Source organism: Nicotiana sylvestris, chromosome 2 (genome assembly GCF_000393655.2).
Source record: "Nicotiana sylvestris chromosome 2, ASM39365v2, whole genome shotgun sequence".
Lineage (NCBI taxonomy): Eukaryota > Viridiplantae > Streptophyta > Magnoliopsida > Solanales > Solanaceae > Nicotiana > Nicotiana sylvestris.
This window is the reverse complement of record NC_091058.1, coordinates 63,680,841-63,701,806: the sequence shown is the minus strand read 5'-3', so window position 1 is coordinate 63,701,806 and position 20,966 is coordinate 63,680,841. Positions and strand designations below refer to the sequence as shown.

At 35.8% G+C, this 20,966-nt stretch overlaps 3 protein-coding genes across 3 annotated transcripts; all 3 read right to left on the bottom strand.

The window, feature by feature from the left end:
• Positions 1-286: 286 nt before the first annotated feature.
• LOC104235276 (uncharacterized) lies at positions 287-2,538 on the bottom strand. The gene is made up of 4 exons (XM_009788996.2): positions 2,270-2,538; positions 2,026-2,118; positions 1,115-1,290; positions 287-550 (listed from the first exon to the last, which is right to left on the bottom strand). The coding sequence occupies exons 1-4, from the start codon at positions 2,430-2,432 to the stop codon at positions 485-487; spliced, it is 498 nt and encodes a 165-aa protein (XP_009787298.1). The 5' UTR covers positions 2,433-2,538; the 3' UTR covers positions 287-484.
• Positions 2,539-3,558: 1,020 nt separating this feature from the next.
• Positions 3,559-12,152, bottom strand: LOC104235277 (exocyst complex component EXO84C). Its single transcript, XM_009788997.2, has 7 exons — positions 11,949-12,152; positions 10,954-11,048; positions 7,235-8,279; positions 5,848-6,363; positions 4,962-5,150; positions 4,202-4,338; positions 3,559-4,120 (listed from the first exon to the last, which is right to left on the bottom strand). Exons 1-7 carry the CDS (start codon positions 12,048-12,050, stop codon positions 3,874-3,876), a joined length of 2,331 nt encoding a protein of 776 aa, XP_009787299.1. The 5' UTR covers positions 12,051-12,152; the 3' UTR covers positions 3,559-3,873.
• A 4,451-nt stretch (positions 12,153-16,603) lies between these two features.
• LOC104235279 (cathepsin B-like protease 3) lies at positions 16,604-20,705 on the bottom strand. Its single transcript, XM_009788999.2, has 11 exons — positions 20,466-20,705; positions 19,653-19,706; positions 19,480-19,560; positions 19,207-19,363; positions 19,101-19,105; positions 18,926-19,000; positions 18,717-18,842; positions 18,362-18,580; positions 17,406-17,516; positions 17,282-17,317; positions 16,604-16,988 (listed from the first exon to the last, which is right to left on the bottom strand). Exons 1-11 carry the CDS (start codon positions 20,532-20,534, stop codon positions 16,854-16,856), a joined length of 1,068 nt encoding a protein of 355 aa, XP_009787301.1. The 5' UTR covers positions 20,535-20,705; the 3' UTR covers positions 16,604-16,853.
• Between the last annotated feature and the right edge of the window lie 261 nt (positions 20,706-20,966).

Here is a 20,966-nt window from a genome sequence, read left to right as displayed (position 1 = left end):
TCAGCATTTTACTTTAACATGTGATAGTTTATCAGTCATCAGTCGTCCTCTTTGTTCTCTACCTTGTTATTTTTTAGAGTGGAAGATAGCTGCTATTATCAACCTCCCCCAACTACCTTCCCAAAAAAAAAAAAAGGAAAAAAGAGGAAATGTAATTACACCTCTTAAATGGATCATAAGAACAGGGCGAAGTTGTTCATGTGACAATGTAGTAAACGCATTACTTCCAAGGATGTCACATAAAACTGGATACAAATCTATGACTATACGTCGAAAATGCACAGACTTACAGAAACGAAGGGAATTTTTTGAGATATCAGAAATACATGTGTTTAATATGTTCTCGCTTATAGATATTAGATGAAGGATAAACAGAATCCTGGTTGAATAGATATATAATGAAAAACTGGAAAAGAGCATAAACGAGCTCGAAATGTACTGCTCCTTGTGGACATTATCTACTTATCTCAGCATCTCGATCAATTCATAACTCTAATTCTTGATCAATTGATGCAGCTTCCAGGTCTTCAACACTGACTGGTTGATGCAGCTGCATTAATGAAAAGCAACTTTAACAAAGGCTCAACAAAAGGCTACACATCACTAAGTACTCAAAGCAGCGTAATGAATCCATACAAATGCATCAGACCATTTTAATTGCAGTTCCTACATATATTTCTTCTATATGACTCATGTTCCAACATTAGTGTTCATCAGAGGAAAGAAAATGAGAACCAAAACTAGCCAAACATTTGGTTGCAGATCGAGACTACTGGTTCTTATTTGATACGCCTCTCAACAAAACCAAGTAAGACAGTCTCCAATTCATTTCTACCTAAGGAAAGTCAAACTTTGGAGAAGTAAAATATACTCTCAAATGTTTAACAACAAAATTAGCTGACTCGGTGATGCATGTTTCATCATGAACAGCACAATCCAAAGAACAATTTAGGCGACCATGGTGTCACGTCAAAGCAGGTATCATAGTCAGTAGAAACTGCTATTGTCTAAGGAGCAGCTTTGAGATGAACACTTGCTTAAAAAATTTACGGATAATCAAACAGATAGAGCAGGAAAGGCATTTCCCCTTAACAAGTATCAAGAAGAAACGTACTGCTGTTGTAACAGAAAATAGGTGGAAGGCACGCAAGAAAGCATCATTTTCTGAGGGAAGAGAATCATGATTCCACGATGTTATGTTTTGGAACTTCGCCTTCATCCCCCAGCAACTTGAATCTTCGACAGACCTTTTTCTTTTCTCATCAGGCATTTTCTTTCCCAAGACAAACCCTGAAGAAGAGGTATCAAATAAAATAAAGTTAACAAGATTAAGGTCCTAGCATAAATTTAAACTATAATCATTGTAAGACTTTAGGTGGCAGCTGAGTGGTGATATAGGTAGTTTCACTCTATGAAGTTCAAGAAAGAAAAAAGGAAAAAGATGATAGCACCGGAAACAGCAACACATGCAGTGATACATATTAAGAAGTTTGTATCACAGAATTGTATCAAAATTGGGATGGGAGTACATCGTTTGAAGGGACACAAATTAGTGTTTCAAGTCCACCAATACAAAAGGTGAAAGACAATATACTATCATTCAAAAAGCATATATCGTAAGTTCGTCTGGATATTTTTTTTCCAGACCATAGTTCTAAGATTGACAGTGCCTATTGAAATCGGAAGCTAAACCAAAATTTCTGTTAAATCATCAACAGTTGGAAGCCAAACTACCACCATGATTCAATCTCATGTCGTTTATATGGGATTCCACTGTGGGGTTACATGACCTTAGGCTCTGCCACATCAACAGAAAGCTTTTGGCATATGATTTGATAAAGTTCATATCAATTGGTTCAGAGCCATTCAGTAATTATGCCTCCTAATCAGTTATGCTGGATAGGCAATAATAATCAACATACCAGTGTATCCCTAGTGCTACGTTCAATTTTATTTTAAAAGACAAGCTGGTCTGAATGCTACTGTTTTTTTTCTTAAAAAATAAATAAATAAAAGAGAGTTTACCAGAGTAGCCATGAGGAATTGCAACAGTCGTTCCCTGAAGCTTCCTTCCTCTAAAATGAGCTTCCTCCACATTTAACCCGTCAACAATGACACCTTCAATTTCATTCACATATTCAAACACTGACTAACAATTTTTTTTTTAAAAGTTCTTCCGATAACTAAAATTCAATACACGAAAAATAAAAATTCAAGTACACAAAGGAGTATGAGATTGACTTGCACAATAGAAATGGAACAATTATACCAGTGGGTTTTGGTTTGAAGTACTGTGAAACATCAGATGGACCATTGAACTTGATACAGCATGGCAGCTGGTGCACTTTCCCGGTGAGATCCACAACATTCGCCGCCGGCAGATTGCCGTTTAAATCAATTGTGCCTGAAATTCCGCCGGTGTTTCTCTCCATAGCTCAGTTGATTTGGTAATGAGTAGCAAAAAAAGCCCTAATTTTAGTTAAGCTTCTATTTTCCCGCGCTTTTTCATGAATTTTATGTTTATATATAGACCAGTTCATAGAAAAGCTTGGAAATTGGAATATTAGTATCTAGTTTCGAAAAGTATAAAATTGTGACCAGATATAATTAAGTTGATTTTTGGAGAAAGCAAGGTGGCGGATAATTACGGACATAGTTGGGGCAAACTCGAAACTAAAATCGAAATCCAAATTTTTTAAACTTTTTGTTTGGATTTTCGGATTACGAATTGGATTACGGGTTTAATTTTTAAATTTTGGATTAAATGTTGGACTTGGTACTTTAAATTTTCGGATATCCGAAAATTCAAACTTTTTATACTTTATATTTAGTGCATTATCCATATGCAAATAGTAATAAATCAAATACCCTATCCATCAGAATTATCTGATATATTCTATATTAATTACTAAATTACTGTCATAATATTTTCTATTTGGACATGGTTATACTATTGCTAATTCTTATTGGCTTTATTAATGTATCTGTTGTAGTTCCTTGATGATTTCATTACTTGAATACTTTATTTGGATGATTGGTACGAGAATAAGGAACTTTTTAGGCAATTTAACATAGATACTTCATTTGATTGTTCATTTTTGTAAGAAGAAACATCTCAACTTATAGGCTCAAAACAGAAAATCTGAAATATCCAAACCGATTAATCCGAACTTAAAAAATCCGATCTAATCCAAGTTTATTTGGAATGGATTTGGATTGTAACTTCTTCAATCTAAAAACCAAAAATCCAAACCGAACTGGCCGAACCCCCCCCCCCTCCAGAAGCAAGGCAGTAAATTTGTTTTCTTTTTCTTCCTTTTTCTTTTACTTGGAAAGAAAATGTAGTGAATAATTAACCTAATTACAATTAAGTATATTATTACCATATATCTCTCTTTGATTACCTTGCCGTAGTAAAATCTAAGAATTGGAAAAAGGAAACTACTACCACTCTATGGAAAAATAAAAAAAAGGAAAAGGAAAATAATTATGTTCCCTTCCCCCCCCCCCCCCCTCTTTTTTTTTTTTGAATTAAAAGGATACTCATAGTAATAACTATTACATAATTTAACTGTCCTGGGATATGATATAATTGTGTTTTTCATTTACAGCTCAGGTTTGTTGCTCATCTACTCCCATACACCGTTGAGTGCAACACTTAATTCTATAACTCTTCTGGATTCTTCATAACATAATCTTGCAGCAAATAACCCTTTAATCCCTACTAATTAATTGATAATGTGGCTACTATCTGAATACAACAGAAGAGGGGGAACACAAGTACTTACATTTCTCCTACCATCCTAACACATACACTGGCAACAGATAAATTTTTCTAATGCAAAGTCGCCGGAAGTAATTAGACAGCATTGTTTAACTCTCAGGATCAGAGAAATACACAGGGCTATCCAAATCACCCATTTGTGCTGAGGCGAATGACTCAGAGCTATCTACACTTGAGAGGGAAGAAGGTGATCCGTCAGAGTCTGACATCCCTCCATCATGCATGATGAGGTGTTCATCATCAATCTCCGATGTATCTGATCCAGAACCACCTAGGAGAAGCTTATTTATGGCTCCTTTTGCAGTTTCCGTGAACCATTCGTCCTCAGGTAGGGCACTGATAAAGAAAAGACATGTTCAATGATGACCATACCCCCAAGGAAGGTGAACAGCAGTAAGCTAAGTGAACAAGGTATACCTTTGTGGATCTATGCCCCTGGCAGAAAACGTCCTGACTGCACGCGCAATTATGTCTGATGCTATTTGATGCACTTGCCTTGATGGATAGCCCGCAAATCGTGCGATTTCAACAGTGAAGTGCATGTCAAGAATTAACTGTTGAACAAAAAGTTGATATCAAGATAGGAAGACAGTTTTATCATAACTCAAAATATTTGCTTAACAATGGAGCATTTCTTGTTGAATATCGCAAATCTGAATGTTGACATAGCATAGTCCGGACGAAGACTAAGGTATCTTTTTGGTATTTCACCAGGTTAACGGCAATTGGGAGAGTACTTTAAGCTCTTACCTGTCGAACATACAAATAAACATCTTATACTGATCGGGCTAAAGTAATAAGGGCATGGACAAGATACCCTCACTTTCAAACACCTAAATAACCAGAAAGTTACTTTCAGAAAAAAGGAAAGACACAAATGGCTGTCCTATGCCCAACTACATATCCTTGAGAAATGTCCATCAGGAATTCCTAAACAATTGAGGACTTGAATTATGCAATAGACAATACAATTCATTCTGTTGTGCTACTCTTCATACAGAGTTCAAATTAGACAAAGTTATAACAGTTCCTACACGGTATTCCAAATTGAATGAAAAACCCGGGCAGTAGGCTTGATGCCAGGTGATAAGGTGAAGAAAAGTATAAAAAAAAAAAAAAATGTGTATTACTGTATTATATTGAGGTAGTACAGCTAAAGACAGGGTAGTAGATATACCTGCTGCAAACCCAGAGGCTGCAGAGGAGCCGACTCATCCTCTAGAACACTCCAAAACTCTTGTTCATCAGACAACCATATTACCACAGTCTCTGTCAGCCTGGCAAGCAAAACCTTCTGTATCTTCTCTCTTCCTAAAAGAACATCTCCTGCGACAGTTGCTAATTGCTGCAGCTTACCAAATAATGCCTACAGATTTGAACCGTTACCACCTTTTAAGTCACATGAAAGGATTGCTAACATGAAGCATTTATGAGGTTCACTTAGCAGAAACTCTAGAAAGCAAACAACAACATCATCAACCCAAACTCTAGAAAGCACACCAGAAAAAAAAATTACAGAATAATAGAACTTGGACAGGTTGATAAAAACTGTCAAACAGTTCTAAATGACCATCGAATAGACCACATAATTCCAAGTGTTCAGTGCGCAATGGTCCAGATTTCAAATCCCAGGGAGCTTCCCCAGCTTGAACTTCATAATAAAGCCAAACAAGCATCTGCTGAATAATATGATGAATGGTTGTATAATAAAAAAAATACTAAGATTCACCTTATGTTGCTGCTATAAAGCAGTGAGAGATGACAACCAGAAAAAACTGGAACTGAAGGCTTTGAAAGGGGAGTTACATACTAACAGGAAAGCAATAAATGATGAACCAGAAACTCAACAGAAGGAGCATTAATCCACTTGGGATAAAGGGAAATTGCACATGCAGTTCTTCCAGTTCTCAAAAAGGAAACTAATTAATCTTGCACCATTTTAGCGAAGGGGAAAAAGAAGTGAACAAACTAAAGATGGACAAAGGAATTAACTAGGGTGTGCTATTCACAGCACGAATTAGTAAGGATCATTTGGAAACTAGGACAAAAAGGAATTACAGTACCTGAAATGGCAGTGAAGGTAGCGGATCGGTGTGCCAAATTGTATCTTCCCCCACGCCACTCAAATAAATCTGTGCATCTAATCGTGCATCACCATCTCTTGAGTATATGAAATTAACAACATATTGTTGACAGAAATTGTCTCTAAGTTTGTCCAGCGAATGCTGAAGTTGACGCCTCCAGTCCTTGAGCTCCACGGTATTGTTTGCGGCAGGCATCATATTTTCAGAACCCACTTCCTTACTTTCATTAAGAACATTCCAAATTCTAGATACAACCATAGGCAATAGTTCCTCAGCAATGGTAAATGCAGTTCCCAATAGAGCAAGCTGCTCAGAGTCTGTTTCAGCTCTAAAAAGAACAGGTTCTTTTAGCTCTGTGAGATTGTCATCCTCAGAGAGACCAGGTAGACCTTTAATCAATGCATCCACATACTTGTCAAAAAGATGTGAAATTCTGGTCAATATGTTAGCTCCAAAATGTAGAATGACTAACTGGGTGAGCTTCTCCACTATTTCCTGCAGAGGAGGGCAAAGTTGTTGAACAAATTATTTATTAAGCCATTAAGAGAAACAGAAGCCTGATGCACTGCTATTGTTCTTTTGTCCTTTTTTCATATGTTGCAGTTCCAAGCAATCTCAAATCAATCTGTGCTCCTACTTGAGCAGTGAAAAATACTTGAGACATCTATTTAAGCGCCACAGCATTGTAGGTCATCCTAATATTGCAGCTAGAAGAATCCAGCAGAAAGAGAAAGAAATCATGCGCTGAGAAAGAGAGAAATCACACACATATTCATATATACTGCAATATTGTAAATAGTAGTTGCACCACCATGCTGAATATGCAGCTATAAGTACGTTACATACAAGACGTAGCTTATCTTCTTCCTTCAGCAGAAAGGTTCTTTGACAGAGTGGCACTTCCATTTTTTATACTAGAAATATTTGTTTTCTTGGACCAAGTAGACATTTTTTAGCCCCCAAGTTTCTTCCTATGGGCGTGAGAGAGAGAGAGAGAGAGAGAGAGTGAAGAGAATAAAGTATCTGATTTGATCTACCAGTCTCTTGACAGATTCAGCTGTGTCTAGAAAGGCCAATCATGGAGGTCTATAAAAAGAACATTGAAGGTTACAAATTGCATAGAATTCTTGCAACAATACGCACACCTATAAGCCAAGTTATGCAGAAGGACTTGCAATACAACTATAACAAGGGGAGGGAGGTCTTTATAAAGGGGAATCAGAAAACAAGGGGATGGAGGAAGTACGGCAATTTGTGCAAACTAAGATCGCACAATGCACTTCATCAATCTAAGTGCATTGAGATACAGTATTAACACGTAAGCAAACAGAAGATCGGACAATAATAATAAGGATTGAGACCTTACTTTGACAACATATATGAATCTCATTCCACTTTCAACAAGCAAGGTATCAGACGTAGTTGCAAATGTAGATAAAGGAGATGCAAAGCGAGGTGATAATGGTTTCCCTTCGTCACTTGAAGCAAAATCCAGAACCACTTTTCTGGCTCGTATAAAGTTCAACTCAAGGACTTCTTCCATGTATGGGCGCAAAAGTACCAAGAGTAATTTTGACAGTTTAAGCCCCTGTTTCTCCAAGGCATTACAGTGATTAAGACTGGCCTGAGAACAAACACTTGCGGCATGTAAAGCAGGAGCTCCATCAGAAGGCGGTGCATGTTCTTTAACCAACCGTACAAAGTATTCAATTTCCCTTTCTGCCCACTGGATAATTCTGTTGCTATAAACAGGATTGTCACCAAACATCGTGCCTGATTCCTTAGTAGTCAAAGAAATGGTAGAGAATACAAGGTTAGACAATGTTGCCGAATAAGTCTCGGGATAACAAGGACAAAGGGGAAGAAAAGCCTCAATACTTTTCTGGAGACGAGATCTGTACGACTTAATAAGTAGCTGATGGGCTAAAGAACCTTTCCCGAGCTTGAGCAAACCAGACAAGGCCTTCTTAAGTTCGACAATACCAATTGACGGTCGTTCTGTGATCTCAACCAGCTGATTCTCGAGCATCTTTTTTCTTTTAGACAAAGCAGCCTTAAAAGATGATGGTTCAGTAGATGAAGTCTCTCCTGAACTTTTCAGCTCAGGTTGACTTCTTTCTTTAGCATCTATTGCCTCTATTGCTTCTTCAATCTTGTGCTCCGCTAGAAGAACATCAATATTCTCCAAGAATAACACGTTTTCATCTTCCATGGCATTCATGAAAGTATCACCATAATCAAAGCTTTGAGGGCTTTCATTAGCTTCTTGGACATCACCACTAGCTCGGCTCCATTCATCCAATTCTCTACCTACACCATTCAGGAGATCTTGAACAAGAATCCCCTGGGCAGATATATGCTTTCTAAGCTCATTGAGCTCATGTTCTGTTTCCACAACTTCCTCAGACAATCTACAATGACAACAACAGATTAAAAGTTAAACTTTGCACAAAGAGGGGTCATGCACCACTACATGGATTCAATTATGGTTGCGTATCTGATAAGAGTGTATATAAGTATCCGATATGCTTTTGGCCAATTATTCAATGTACTTTAAAGAATCTGCAGACAGGACCCATATCCAAGTTGCACCCATCTGGCATGGGTATATCAAGGCGAATGAAAAACCCACATAACATACATCAGGAGATAATAAATTGAAGGTGATCAGTAGGAAAAAGAACTACATAATGCATAAAGCAGCTCAATGCAAAAAATAGCCAGCGACGCAAAAAAGAACAGCTGGACATGCAATGTTCAGAAAGCCTACACACAATAATCAGTCGAGCTAAATCTATGGAGTTGTTAACACCATCCACATTTTCATATAGAGATGGTAAGTTGAACAGTCATTAACTTTCCCTTTCAGTGTGCTTTTTCATCTCTTCCTTGTTGTGAGAATGCACGGGAGAAAAATCTATTTTTATTAACAATGAGCCCTATATATAATTACATATTCCATACCTATTACATATGGGAATAGGGCATATTTTACTCCTACTACACACGTGACTACTAGGACTATTTACACATAACTATCTAACATTCCTCCTCAAGCCAATGCATACAAATCATATGTACCGAGCTTGTTATATATGTAACTAATACGAGGATCAGTGAGGGACTTAGTGAAAATATCTGCAAGCTGATCATTCGACATACAAGGCCATTAGACTCCCCCTGAGCAACAAGAATAAGTGGTTGCTGATAAACAGAAGTTGGCCGAAAGTTCGCCAGGAAAATTTGAAAATAGTGAGACTAAGCTGAATTCCACACTACAAAATAGGTTCTAAAATACCACTAGAAAACAAAAACTTTTCTGAGAATCACTGTTCATGCTGGGAAATCATGGTTCACGCTGGAAAAAGTGCACTGTTCACGCCGGAAAAAATAATAGTTATTAGAATTTGATGTAATTTATATGGGTAGGCTCGGAATCACTGGATGAGCAAGTTGTCCGGAAAAATTTTTGTCAAAAAGTAGCCGGAATGGCTCACACGCGCCGGAAAAGTTACTTTATCTCGTTGTAACCCTAGTTCTGGCAACGCGTGGAGGCACGTGAGGGACTTTCTGCCGGAGCGATTGACTGGGGTTTTGTCGCCTGACTTTTCCGAATAAGATGGTAGTGTTGGTTTTCGCACAACACTTACCGATGAGGAGATAATACAAATCAACCTTGAGTTGTCAACCGGAAAGACGCACGGTGACTGACTTTTATCGGAACAAGAATTTCTGGGGTTTGATCACACAAGGGTTTCAAATATGATGGTGGTACTGGTATATGCACAGTACCCCTGTAGCAGTTATGAACCCTAGGAGCAAGACGAAGTTGCCGGAAAATTGCACGGCGATGAGATCTTTCTTCCCGGATGTCACTGGAATGACGTACAAAGTTAATTTTCTCATTGAAGCTATGATACCATGTGAGAATGCACGGGAGAAAAATCTAATTTTATTAACAATGAGCCTTATATATAATACATATTCTACATCTATTACATATGGGAATACGACATATTTTACTCCTACTACATACGTGACTAGGACATATTCTACTCTTATTACATATGGAATTAGGACTCTTTACACATAACTATCTAACACTTGTGTTTTTGTCGATAAGAAAGTATGTCTTGTAGCGTTCTCCAATATAAAGGATCCCATAATAATTAGGAACATACAACAATGTGATGTTAGCACGTAAAGCTTTCAGTATTGGTGTTAGCACTTCTGATTAAATCGATAATGGAACTACTAGATTTCATTAAATCCGACTGTTATTCTGTTAAATCAACTCTTATTATCCTTCTTTAAATATTTTTTCAAAAATATAACAAACAAACAGCAAAACAAAAAAATAGAAGGTTAGCTACCAAAAGGGAAACATGGAACAGGGGCCGAAATGCATTTTTCCGGTTATTTATTAGATATCTTCTAATTCTTTGCTTATAACCAACTGTTTAGAGGATTTATCTCTCCACTTTCTGCTTCTTACCATTTCTCCTGCCATGTTTGAGACACGTCATTGAACAACAAAAGTTCTCACTCGTATCTCTCCCCCCCCCCCCCAAAACAAAAAAAAAACAAAGAGGGAGCTCTTAGAAACAAATAGATGGAAAGAGAAGTCTGGTTTCCTCTATAGTTCTAAGCAAGGATTCTTAGTACAAGAGACTATAACATCAAGAGAAAACTAATAAATAGTGCACACGGCTGGGTTGGTTTTAGTCCTTCTAGGCACAGGCCATGTGCTACCGACATGAACTCAATCTCAGACTAAAGTATGACTCCAGTAACAGATAGTTTTCATTGCCTCCTAGCTGAGAAAGGATGCATTACACTATTCCACATCTCTTTGAGGTGGTAGTACCTGTATTTGACCTAAGATGATGCACGTTTCGTCATTTAGTGCAAAGATTTAAGATAGTTTTTCTATTGTATCCTTGTAAGTTTTAAGTTTTCAACAGAATGGTAACTGCAGCTTCCATATTAAAGTCATAAAACATGGTTTATGAAGACATCGTTGCATGAAACAGAATAATCTTCAACTCTCTTTTGGTCTACTAAAAGACTTTCATCAACCAATACCTCAAGAAGGCCAAGCACTTTGTTCGAGTATTACCACACAAGTTCTCCACTGCATCCTTCAAATCCAAAAGCTCAAAGCAGATTTTCCTAATTCCCTGCACAACTCAGAACATTAAACTTGGGACTCACAAGAAAAGACAAAAATGATGAATCAACAAGCACCCTAGAAATAGTGGAAAAGATAGATTTCTTTGATTTCGCGTGTGAAAAGCAAGACACCATCATATCCCAACTAGAGAAACTTAAACCATGGTCTAGAGACAACTATATTGCGGGGCTCCGAAATATATTCTTAGTAAATTCCAACACTAATTATCATTTCCCCCGTGAGCTATTGGAAAATAAATGGAAACAGAAATGGAGAAAGGCAATATGCATACTCAAGGAAATGGAGTATGCATATTTGGGAACAAAACAAAATGCATGACCATAGAACTTCAGGAAGACATAAGCCTAATATCAGACAGACCATTTCAACATTTCACCATAGCACCACAGTTTTACTTCCGGCACTCGAAAAACTAACCTAGAAAATCAAATTGAATTTGAAATCCCAAAATAAAAGTTCAGTTCCTCTTCAGCAAGCACAACTAGGTTTTTACTTGAAATATGGACACCCCAAGACACTAAACAAAATAAGAATTTTAAAAAATAAGGAGTACCTACAGAAAGTCACAAATTTAGCTCAGAAAATAGATCAACCTCGAGAAAAGAATAAACAAACTTGCACGTTTCATCAAAGCACAAAAATTTAACTTCCAGCACTTGAAGTACATGAAAACTAAAGAACACCCAGATGAATTGTCACAAATTTGGTTCAGAATATTGATCAAAATTTTTATTAAAAAAAAAAGAAGAAAACACACACACACACACACACACACAATGATAAGAGCAGTTGAATTTGCTAGCACACTTAATTTCTCAGCAATGAACCAAAATGGGGGTGAAACGGAAGTAGAGAAAAGGCAAAGAGAGAGAGAGAGAGAGAATACTTTTTCAGTTTTGGATTGGTAAATGGAGTCGATCTTGGATTGAGGGGTCACACTTTCGACACAGGGGAAATCATCTTCTTCTTCACTGCTTTCCATCCTCATTTTTCCTGTTACAGCGACAACAGACCCCAAACTCCCAGTAGATTTTCCGCTTTGCAGCTGTTGAAAATGGGAAATGAAGAGAGATACAGAGTTCACTGGACTTCACTTGAAATCAGCATTCGAAATAAGTAGCCTTTCTACATGTGCGTGTTGAGGTTCCCCCTCTTTTTTTCTTTTTTCTCTTTTCTTTTTTTTTTTTTGGTGAGAGGGGGAGAGTAGGGCCGGGCATATTGGTATATATTGGTAATACCAATAGTCCGAATCGAAAAAAATTTATTTGGGTTAATGATTCGGTAACGGTTTAGCATTATTTTGCTATTGGGCTACCGATTCGGATCTCGGTTTGCCCAATTTTATTAACGGTTTAACGAATAACCCAATAAACTTTATCAAAATACGATATTATCCTTAGGTATATAAATTTTCCCGTTCTCACAATTCTCTATCTACTGTTGTAACCCTCCCAAATTTGTCATTCAACACATAGAGAAACAATATTGTAAGGTTTATCATATTCTTTGAGAGGGTTACAAAAATAAGAAAGTTTATCATATTCTTTGTACAGTACACATTATACTTCATTACTTCTTCCCTCTAGAATCTTGATTGAGTTATTCTATCGGGTAAATCGATAAACCGAATCGATAATCGACTTAGTTATCGGTTTAACATATTTATAAACCGATAACCGATATGTCAAACGGATAATATTTACAATCGAACCGAACCGACCAGCCCAGCCCGGGGAGAAGGGACGAGGGAAGCCTTGCTTGCGGGAAACAAAACTATGTTTAGCGCATACATAATTATAATTCCCTATTATTTGCATTAACTTTATTTTATCTCCATTTGTGAAATAAAACTTAAATATCCTATGATTAACTTATTCAAATAATTTAAATGCATTGATAAAGACCCAAAAAAAAGAGTCAAATTAGACATAATAAAAGATACAAGCTAAAAAAATTGATGATTAGAGCTAAATTTCTAAGATGGGAACATAATGGCAGAAATAAAAAGTGGCTCCACGAGAAGTATTATGTACTCCATGAGAAAATGGTAGCATAAAACGAGTTGAATCTGAAAAAATAATAAAGAATCGGTGTACATTTAAGTGCAATTTAATCTATTTATACAATATAGTTTCCTTACAAAAAACAATAAAAAGGGAACCTTTATATAAATTTTGGAGCTATAACAAATTGAGAAGAGAAGAACAAGATGGATGCATGGGATCAATAGCTGATAGTTATGCCTTTTCTTTATTGAAAGGTTAAGTCTGCCTATAATAAAGATATTTAAATGTGAATAATTTCTCAGCTCGTATTTATCTTCATTTATGAATTTATCAAATTAACCCAAAGAAAATGCAATACCACACATGACTCCATCTAGATCAAGAGTGACAGTAAGTTACCTATTTACTTTCTTCCAAAATAAAACACATTGGAGGGAGGGAAGGAAATCATATGCTAACTATAATTACGATGAATTAACCAAAATTATGATAGAACTAGTGAATTTGCTGCGCTTCGTGCGGTTATTTTGTAAAAGGTATTAATGAATTAATGAGCTAATATTTTTTAAAAGTGAATTGAGGTAAAAGAAAGAAAAAACATGAGAATTATTGGTCTCGCCTATAAATATCATGTTAATGTCTATTGAAATTATAGTAACAATAATGTAGGCAAGTAAAATTACATCTTTTTTGTTATAACAATTTGATAAAACTCAATTGTTCGTCGTACATCATCAGTGTTTCACTATTCATACTCCTAAAATTTTACCAAATGTGCTTCGGAAAAGATTTGAAAGTCTTCTCGTTTTAGGAGAAGATAAATTAAAAAGAAAAATATTTTCTACTAATTTTAGAACACTATTAAAGGCTTTTAGAGATTTTAGAATCCTTTTTTAATATTTTCCTATTATAGTAGGTATATTTGGTTATATTCCTTAAAAAGTACGTTCGTTTTCTATATTTTCATAAGTATTTGAGTAAAGGATACTTGCATTTAGTATTTATTTGATTGTATTCCTAGAAGATCAATTTCTTAAAAATATATGCATATAAGACGTGATTTATATTTCCTCTATTATAGAGTGAGTTTTATTTCCAATTTTCCCTTCTTTATTTTCTTCTCACCCCCCCCCCCCCACACACACACACACGATTCTTCTTTCCCTTTCCCCCTTCTTTTCTTACTCATTTCTTCCTTCTCTTTGATTCTCTCGTTCTTATTGTACCTCTTTGTTATTGCACTTCAGATATTTAACATTTGTTATTCTTTCTAAAATAATCAAATTTATTCTTCTTTTTCCTCTTGCTAATTTTCGGGAAAAAAACTGAAAAATACATTTTTTTTTTCCTCAAATAGTTTTTGCTTTCCATGTTATACTCTCTTCATTATTTCATATATAGTCATCTTGCTCCCATCAATTTTCGCCAATAAGTACCTCCTTTTTTTTAATTGTAGAACCCAGTATGTAAAAAATATTGTAAATCAGAATCCGTGAGTTAAAAAATCTGACACTATATTTGAATACAAACAAAATTAAATTTTGTTGGATAAGTATTATACAAATAGTAAATTTTCTTTTATAAATTGCACTATCAATAAGAGGACAGAATATGTGTGATAAGATGTACTTCAAGTTCATCATGCACTAAAAAGAAAGAGAAACGTTTCTCCATAAAGGCATAACCAAATTGATCAGAATTCATAATAATGGAAATGTTCAAATAAAAATTGCCCTAAACACCGCCTTGCTTAAAAATTTATTTTATAGAGGCAAATACTTCACCCACTATTTCAAAATCAAAGGAGAAAGAGAAGGAAAGGGGGGGGGGGGGAGTAGGAGATAGTTGAACAATTTTTTTTGTACTTAAAACCTTATATATAGTTTAAGTGTAAATAAGAGAATTAATAAAAACAAAACATACAACCATAAAATTAATTGATCTTCATTTCTTTTTCACATAAAATTAAATTTGTAGGCGAAGATTTTATTTTGATCAACCAACACTTCAGGCAAAAGATAATGATACATCAATTATCATTCTCATAATAGACTTAAACTCCTCTAAATCACAATTATTCCAGAAAATGTACATTAGACAACGATTTAACAATATCCTTAGAAATTATGAAATAAACTAAATGTAGCAACTAAGCACACTACTAATTATCAACTTGCAAAAAACACAAAACTAAAATCAATGAAATTAAAAAGGAGAAAGAAAACATTACAGGCAAAATATAATACAACATCAATTACCACTCCTCATGATAGACTTAAACGTCTTCTGAATTGCAAGTGCAATTGCTCCAGAAAATACAATTTAGAAAACGGCTTAACATTATTATCCATGAAACAAATTAATCCAAATGCAACAACTACACACAACATAATCAACCTGCAAAAAACACAAAAACAAAATCAAAGAAAAAAAAGGAGAAAGAAAACATCAGAATCTTATAATACATTAAGCACAATAATATTCTAATTTTTTGCAATTAAAGCAGGAAAAGGCTTCAAACATATTTCAAAATGACAATTATTTCCGATTAAGAATTAAAAAAAGTAAAAGAAATAAAAAAGCAAAGATGATTAGTAACAATTAACGTTACAAATTTCAACCTTTTCGACTAAAAAGGTCTACAAGATACACACACAAAAAAGAAGAAAAAAGAACAACTCATAAGAGAACGTAGGAAAGAAGAACGAAAAACGGTAAGAAATTAGGAAGGAAGAGGTGGAATTTTAGGAGAAGAAATAAATAGTAGTAGTAGTAGTAGTAGTGAGGAAAGATATAAATGAGTTTATTATGTTGGTAACGGCTAAAGACATGGTAGAAAGAAAAGTGAAAGGACGTGATGTTTGGATTTTTTAATTAAGTGATTGTTGGAATTTGTTAAAGAAGAATACTTCATTTTTAAATAGCATATAAATAGGGAAAAGGGGATAAAAGCCAAAAAGAAGGAGAAAATAGATAAATAAGATCTTTGGCCAAAGAAAAGTGTCAAGTCATCTCCCATTGTCCTAACTTTATATATATAGATTTACTTGGCCACCTTTAGAAATTAGGATAAAGCTAACTAGAATTATTCCTATTTATCTTTCAAAGATTAGTAGACAACCCAAATTCTTCTAAATTTTCACTAAAATTAATAGCAAAAGTGCTATTTTTTTTTTTTTGCCAAAAGCACTTTTGGCCAAAAATTGAGATGTTTGGCCAAGCTTTTGGAAGAAAAAAGAAAGTTCTTTTGAGGAGAAGCAGAATAGTTTTGGAGGAGCTAAAAAAAGTAGCTTCTCTCCAAAAGCACTTTTTTGAGAAGCACTTTTGAGAAAAATACACTTAGAACAGTTTTTTTAAAGCTCGGCCAAACACTAATTGCCGCTCAGAAGTGCTTTTCAAACTAATTAGCGAAACACAAACTGCTTCTCGCCAAAAATACTTTTGAGAAAAACACTTTTGAAAAAAACAATTCTCAAAATAAGCTGATTTTTGCAGCTTGGCCAAACGGGCTATAAGATAGCGACAGCACACGGAGTTTTGATCACAGCAATACAGTTCATTGATAATGTTAAGTACAATTCATAATAATGTTACAACAGTGCCAAGATTGACAAAGTACTTCTGAAGAAATACATTAAAGATAAGAAAAGCACTTCCACTGATAATAAGATAGTGGAACAATTGCAGACAACGTAAGAGGTGAAGAATGTTAAACTTAAAATGTTATTGTTCCCCAGTCTTCAGAAACTTGCATTCTATTTAGTGTTTAGTTGAATAATTAGCATTCACATTGCGGCATCAAGGAAAGCATCAGAGACATCAAGTTCCATGTTCAGATTTCTGGCTGAAGGCAATCCTGCAACCACTTCATCTTCGATTTCACACTCGTTTGTTCCTCTTCTGATCTTAAAGTAACCATCCTGCCATGAACACAAATATACATCTCAGAAGAATGATATATGCTCCACTCAATTAGCACGTCTTCAAGAAGTAGCATTCACCCCCCCCCCCCAAACACCCAAACCAAACCCAAGAATGCGCATATATAAAGTACAAGAGACATATACTGAACATTATGAGTCAAGTGTGTGAACTCTGATTTTGAAAGGGAAAAGCTAAGGTTTTAAAACTTTTTAGTAATTTTCCCCGAGGAAGAATGAAGTATTTTCGCTCAAGTAAACATTGAAAGAAAAAGGATTGACTCTAGACATACATCACCCCAGCCTCTGTTCCACTGATTGGCAAGAAGCTGCAAAGCCAAAAGAAGATGATCAAATTTAAAAAAGGACGAAATGGTTTTGAAGATATAATGGCACAATTTGAAAATGTCAACAAACCCAATAGTCCTCTCCATCCTCAGTTCCCCATCCGATGAGTTTAACAGCATGGCCTCCCATTATATCACCGGTTACATGCTTGTAAACTCCAGATTTGTAGTGAGCGAAATCCTGTGTACGAAAATAAGCTTGTCATTCAGTATAGGAAGGGCATATATATCGAATAGGAGATTATAACAGATAGAATAAAGAAACTAATCCAAGGCAACAAATCCTAATTTCACCAGAAAAGATAATGCAATCTCAAGAACCACGCCGAGGCAAACGAAAGAACATAAGCAGCCTACTGCTGAAGCATGTACCACTTGACAAACAGTACATGTGTGCACAAATATCCCAGACTAGGATATCAGTATGTTCAAACAATGATCCTTAGATAGTACTCCTAGAATTGGAACTTCCAACTGGTACTCCTTCATTGTAATGGACATAATATTCTGGAAGGCTAAACGACTACAGATCACAAATTGGCATAATAATTCCACAAACATGATTGATGGTAATACTAGGATTTAGAAAGGTAAACTTGGTGACCAAAACTTATTTGAACTCTGTCTAAAAGTTTATCGACAGCAATTTGACAGTCGACCAGAGAAAGAAAGTAATTTCAATTACATTTTGTTATTTCATTCATTTCAGCCAAGCAGTATTAAAATGCTCATGTATGCTTTCTAAAGAACTCTCCAAAAAACATTTAGAATAAAGTACTCATAATATTTAACTAAAGTTTCTCAATGTATATTAGAGTTAGCCAGAAAGAAGTCTACCCAAGCTAACAATATTATAGGGTATATACTGAATTGCGTTTTGATTCTTGTTTGGGATTGAGGCTCAGTTGTCGTTGCTGTTTTAAAGGTACATGCAACATCCAACTTTATATCTAATATCTTAACAGTACGAATTGTATCTCAAATATCAGTATCATAATTTTACTCTCCTTCCTCAATCGTTCTTACCTCGTAAACGGTAAAAGAGACCTCAACTGGTCCATTCTTGTAAACTTCTGTCATTATACTGTGGGGATCGGAGCTGATCATGTATGCATTGACGCCAAAATGCTTGGACTTACTCCAGAGTAAATTCTGCTTAATGCACTTCCTGTGACACTTGGGGGTGGGATATGCAGGTTCACATCCAGGGTGGGAACATCCCTCATTATCAAAGTAAGGGTCACACTGCCAGAATAAATTTTCTTAGTTAGTTGAGAATAAGGATCCAAAGTTTCATTTTTTGACTGGTGTATAAGGATCCAAAGTATCTGAAAGCTATAATCTTTCTGAAGTCCAATAAGTCAAGAACAAAACCATATACCTCATCTGTGACCACACCCTTGCGGACAAAGTACTTCCAAGCTTGTAACGGATATCCACCATCACAACCATCCCCACATAAAAAGCCACAGCATGCTAAGAGATCATTTGCTGACAGAGAGATATTCTGCCTCACACATTACATTTGAATCATCAGTGACAATAACTAGAATAAAACTTGCAAGTACTCACATTAAGAAATGAGTTTACCAAGCCATAATGAATACAGAAACGATCAGACAGTGACTCAACAGCACCAAAAGCCCAACAAGAACCACAGTGTCCCTGAAATACAAATGATCAGATTATTAGAGTACCCGGAAAGAGAAATTTGCAAGTTTAGGGAGAAATACAAATGAGTGATACTAGAACCAAGATAAGTCACCTGATCTGCGCCATAGTACCGGTGCATGACATCAAAAGATGGAAAGCATTAGCACCCCACTATAGAACAATAGCACTAAACCAAGCACGAAAATGAAAAAACTAACCAAGAATTCTCCCAATAGTGCTACAGTTAGGCCAAGCCACTCGTGCATCAAACTCTTGTGGTAACTCCAAAAGTTTCGGATGAGTTAAAATAGGAATGCCCTTTAAATCACCCTTTCTTGTGGGCTTAACTCCAAGAAGGCGCTTAAATTGGGAAACCTGTGAATGAAGGATACACGTATTCATGATAAGAGTGGTGAAGGATGTGGCATTGCACAGAAGAAAGTGCAACGAAGTTTGTTCCAACAAAATATACAGCTTTATGGAAATCTCACCGTGAAATTTGAGAAATGAGGGTTCAGTGCAGCTTTCCATCCAGCTTTTTCATTTTCATTAACCTGTTTAACAATTGAGTCCTGCATGACCATTCACAAAAAGGTCTTTCAACTTTTAGTAAGAACAGAGTACAATGACAGTATTATCTTCTCTATCATGAAGGCACTCTTACCTGAAGGATTGCAGATTCCGCTTTAGCTTGGGATATTGGTTGTTCTGCAACAACCTGCTTGCCATTTGAAAAAAATGAGTTTCAGATTTGAAGATAAACCTACACCTATGTTTCCTCTTTCTACCATTCAATAGTTCTATTCCTTTGTCAAGCACTCAATTAACTTATACAGTGGGCAGAAAAAAGAGAGGATCAGATTGGACATTTTTGCTCCTTTCTTAGGATTTAGGCAGGATAAGGGCAGTTGATTCAAATTGGAGATTTCTGTTAAAGAACTCCTTTTTCCTTCTATAGTCTTAGAACTATGCATAAGTTTGGTGAGTAGATTCCCATCTTTTTGGAGCTTCATCCATGTACTCATTAATATTAATTTGTGAGATTACACCATCCACCCCCACCCCACCCCACCCCAAAAAGAAAACCTCCACACTGTCAACCCAACATATTTCCACTACATACAGGTTCCAGGCAACATCTGCACACACAAGACTATTCCCCTCCCCCCCCCCGAAAAAAAAACCAAGTAGACCTCCTCCTCATGTATTGCAGGCAACATAAACTGAAGCTTCAAGAAACATTTAAAAGATTTCCCTTTTAGGAGTACATTAGTAGATCAACTAATTTATCATCATGATTACCGAGATTAAGCTAACCCAAAAGCTAAAAAAATGGAAGAAAGCAGAAGAAGTCAAGAAAAACACAATAGATGGGGCTTTAATCTGCTACAATCACTCAATCCATCTATTCATCTAAAGCTATATAAACCACACCAACCAGCCAAAAACACAAAATATGAAGAATCAAGGATCGAACCTGTAAAATAAGGATAGAGGCACCAATCAAAAGCAAGAGAGCGGCTAAGGACATGTGATTCATCGCCATATTTGGCTTTTCTCTGGAGTTCTCCAATTGTGGTGTGAAGATGCAGGAACTCCCAGAAATATATAGATACAGGAAAAGATAGATCAATTATTGGCCCATCTCTTTTGACGTATAATAAAAGTTTATAACTTTATTTATCAGCTACAGAGATGATTGTTATTGATCCTCTTTAGGATATTTTGAATTAAAGAATTGGATTAAATTGGAAACATTCAGTTCCCAAGTTCGGCCAAACTTAGGTTAGGACCACGTGTGGTTTTGTTATTGGACGTAAGGGAGTACAATAATTTTGTAATTTTCAAGATAGATTAACGATTGAGATCTCTTATCAAGCGGTTGGCCGAATTAGAAAAGAGATTCCTTCAAGTTGGATTCCATTTTTTATACTGTTCCTTTGGAATGAAACTATCCACTTGGCAATATTTATTGAAG